At 43.8% G+C, this 3,003-nt stretch overlaps 1 protein-coding gene across 1 annotated transcript; it reads left to right on the forward strand.

Moving 5' to 3' along the window:
- Positions 1 to 835: 835 nt before the first annotated feature.
- Positions 836 to 2,701, forward strand: LOC142474991 (E3 ubiquitin/ISG15 ligase TRIM25-like). Its single transcript, XM_075581089.1, has one exon. The coding sequence runs from the start codon at positions 857 to 859 to the stop codon at positions 2,438 to 2,440; it is 1,584 nt and encodes a 527-aa protein (XP_075437204.1). The 5' UTR covers positions 836 to 856; the 3' UTR covers positions 2,441 to 2,701.
- The last annotated feature ends 302 nt before the right edge of the window (positions 2,702 to 3,003 follow it).

Raw genomic sequence — 3,003 nt, forward strand, 5'->3', positions numbered from 1 at the left:
GGGGGGTACAGAAGTATTACCCAGTGGGTGCAAAGGGAATATAATGCCAATAACCCTTATACCCCAATCCCTGTGATATGCACATCGCCCGCTCATACTATTCCCCAGGGACCTGTACCCCCGAGATTCAGTACGTTATACCGGGCGTCATATCTGAGAGCCCCCTGCTGTGTATCCGCAGTGTGCTTAGTGTGTCAGTGTATATATATATATGTGCCTATTCAGCCCCACTTATTCTACTTATTACTTATAATAAAGTGTTTTAATAATCCAATATTCCTAGTCAATAAATTTGGGGCAATTAATATGCTTACTTGTTTGGTCTACAATAGGTTCTATCCCTGAACCAGTCCTGTTACACCTGACACATAATTTGACCACAGGAGAGGGCGCTGTAATGGGCTCTTAGGTCCTGTTCCTGCTTTGGTAACAATACCTAAATTCTCTGTTCCGATGACTCATGTAGAGACAGACGGGGATACTGTAAGCTCACGGGTATATAGTCTGATATAGAATTTATTCCGTACGTTCCTCTCAATGCTCGTCTTATGTGTAAAGTTTATAGGGAAATAAAGACGGCAGCTTAAGAGATGGCACTGGTACGTACTGTATAAGAAGTTGGTAAGATGTCTGTTTCATATTTTTATTCATATTGTCCTACTATTGCTATTTGTATTTTTATATCACTTTACAAATAATTGCCTGGTCTCCCGTGACATACATTACTCTCATTCCTCATATTGTATAGTGCAGCCAGGAACTTACAGGGTTACTAGTCTGAGTAACAAACTCCCCGCCCCCTGTGTGCTGAATAATAAGAGAATTTAAGTTTCATTTCCTGTTGCTGCTTCCAAGCATGGCGTCTGCTGATCTAAGAGAGGAGCTAACCTGCCCCATCTGCCTGAGCACTTATACCCAGCCTGTAACGCTGAGATGTGGGCATAACTTCTGCCAGGGCTGTATTGGGAGTGTGTGGGATTCCCAGGAGGGATCTGGACTTTATACCTGTCCTGAATGCAGAGCAGAGTTTCAGGGGCGTCCTGCACTGCAGAGGAATCTGAAGCTGTGTAACATAATGGAACGTTTCTTTTCTACTCAGCCGGAGCAGGAGGAGGCTGTGATCTTTTGCACTTACTGTGACTCCTCTGTACCCGCTGCTAAAACATGTCTGCAGTGTGAAGTCTCCCTGTGTGATATTCACCTAAAGAAACACAGCAAGTCAGAGGAACACGTCTTAACTGAGCCAACCACTTCCTTAAAGAACAGGAAATGTCCCATCCACAAGAAGCTCTTGGAGTGTTACTGCACTGAGGATGCTGCCTGTATCTGTTTGTCCTGCTGTGTGTTTGGAGAGCACAGGGGACACCAGGTGGAGTCGCTGAATGAGGCCTCTGAGAAGAAGAAGGAGAAACTGAGAAATGTTCTGAAGAAACTGACCTCAGTGAGAGAGGAGACTGAGAAAAGAGCCCAGAGTCTGCAGGAACAGAGGAGAGAAGTGCAAGAAAAAGCAGCTGGGGTAACAGACCGAGTCACTGCCCTGATTAGGGGCATCAAGGAACAGCTGGAAGTCCTAGAGAAGCGAGCCCTGAGTGAGATCACCAGGTGGGAAGAGCAGGTTTCTCTCCCAGTCTCTAATCTAATCCAGCAGCTGGAAATTAAGAAGAACGAGCTGTCCAGGAAGATACTTCACATTGAGGAGCTGTGCAACATCACTGATCCATTAACTGTCTTACAAGGACGGGAATCAGACAATGCTGACTTCTGTGAGGCTGAGGAGGGAGGTAATGAGGACAGAGAGAGAGAGGGTAATAAGGTCCCTGCTGTAGGGGATTTGTATGAGGTTCTGATCCCACTGACCTTACAGAGATTATCTGATATTGTGACTGATCTAATAGCAAAGAGCGGAATCTATGTGCAGGAGGCTTCAGGCATATTACTGGATGTAAATACAGCTGCTAATGATGTATCTGTATCAGGTGACCTGAAAACTGCATCCTGGTCAGAAACAGACCAGTTACGCCCGGATACACCAGAGAGATTTAGGGATTATCAGGTTTTAAGCACCAGAAGTTTTTCCTCAGGACAACATTACTGGGAAGTGGAGATCAGTGAATCAGGGTACAGGTGGGTGGGGATTTCCTATCCCAGTATAGAAAGGAAAGTACGTCAGTCCCTCATAGGACATAATAAGAAGTCCTGGGGTTTGCGCATGTGGGATAATAATCATACAGTGATACATGACTCAATACGTACACGGATATATCCCGAGTCTCCCTTGCAGAGATTACGAATATACCTGGACTATGAGGCTGGGCGGCTGTCCTTTTATCAGATGTGTGACCCGATCAGACACTTACACACCGTCACTGCCACCTTCACTGAGCCTCTTCATGCTGCGTTCTGGGTATATGATAATGGCTGGGTCAGAATCAGGAGCTAGGAATACTGATCCCGGCCCAGCAGGGGAACCCATAGAAATAGTATATTTAATATAGTACATAGAAATAAGAATATACTGGGAGGGTTTCAGTGAGCGAGGGACAGAAAAGGGGAATATATATCATGTATTAATCAGTTACCCAGAGGGCCCCTTCAGCACTTTGCAATGTGTGTATATATATACTATATACTATATATACTATATATATAGTGCAGAATAAATGAGTTCTTCTTGGACTAACAATTTATGTCATAGGACAAGCTTTCGAGAGTTATCCTCTCTTCTTCAGGTCTTCAATACTGATAAACAAAGGGTTCAATGGCTAAAACAGTGTGGAGAGAGGGGAAAAAAAGGGGAAAAAAAACAACAGATTTTTTCCTTTTTTTTTTTTCCCCCTTTTTTTCCCCTCTCTCCACACTGTTTTAGCCATTGAACCCTTTGTTTATCAGTATTGAATGACCTGAAGAAGAAAGGATAACTCTCGAAAGCTTGTCCTATGACATAAATTGTTAGGCCAATAAAAAAGGTATCACCTAATACTGAAGAACTCATTTATTCTGAAC

The sequence above is a fragment of the Ascaphus truei genome, unplaced genomic scaffold, assembly GCF_040206685.1.
Source record: "Ascaphus truei isolate aAscTru1 unplaced genomic scaffold, aAscTru1.hap1 HAP1_SCAFFOLD_1042, whole genome shotgun sequence".
NCBI classification, from domain to species: Eukaryota; Metazoa; Chordata; class Amphibia; order Anura; family Ascaphidae; genus Ascaphus; species Ascaphus truei.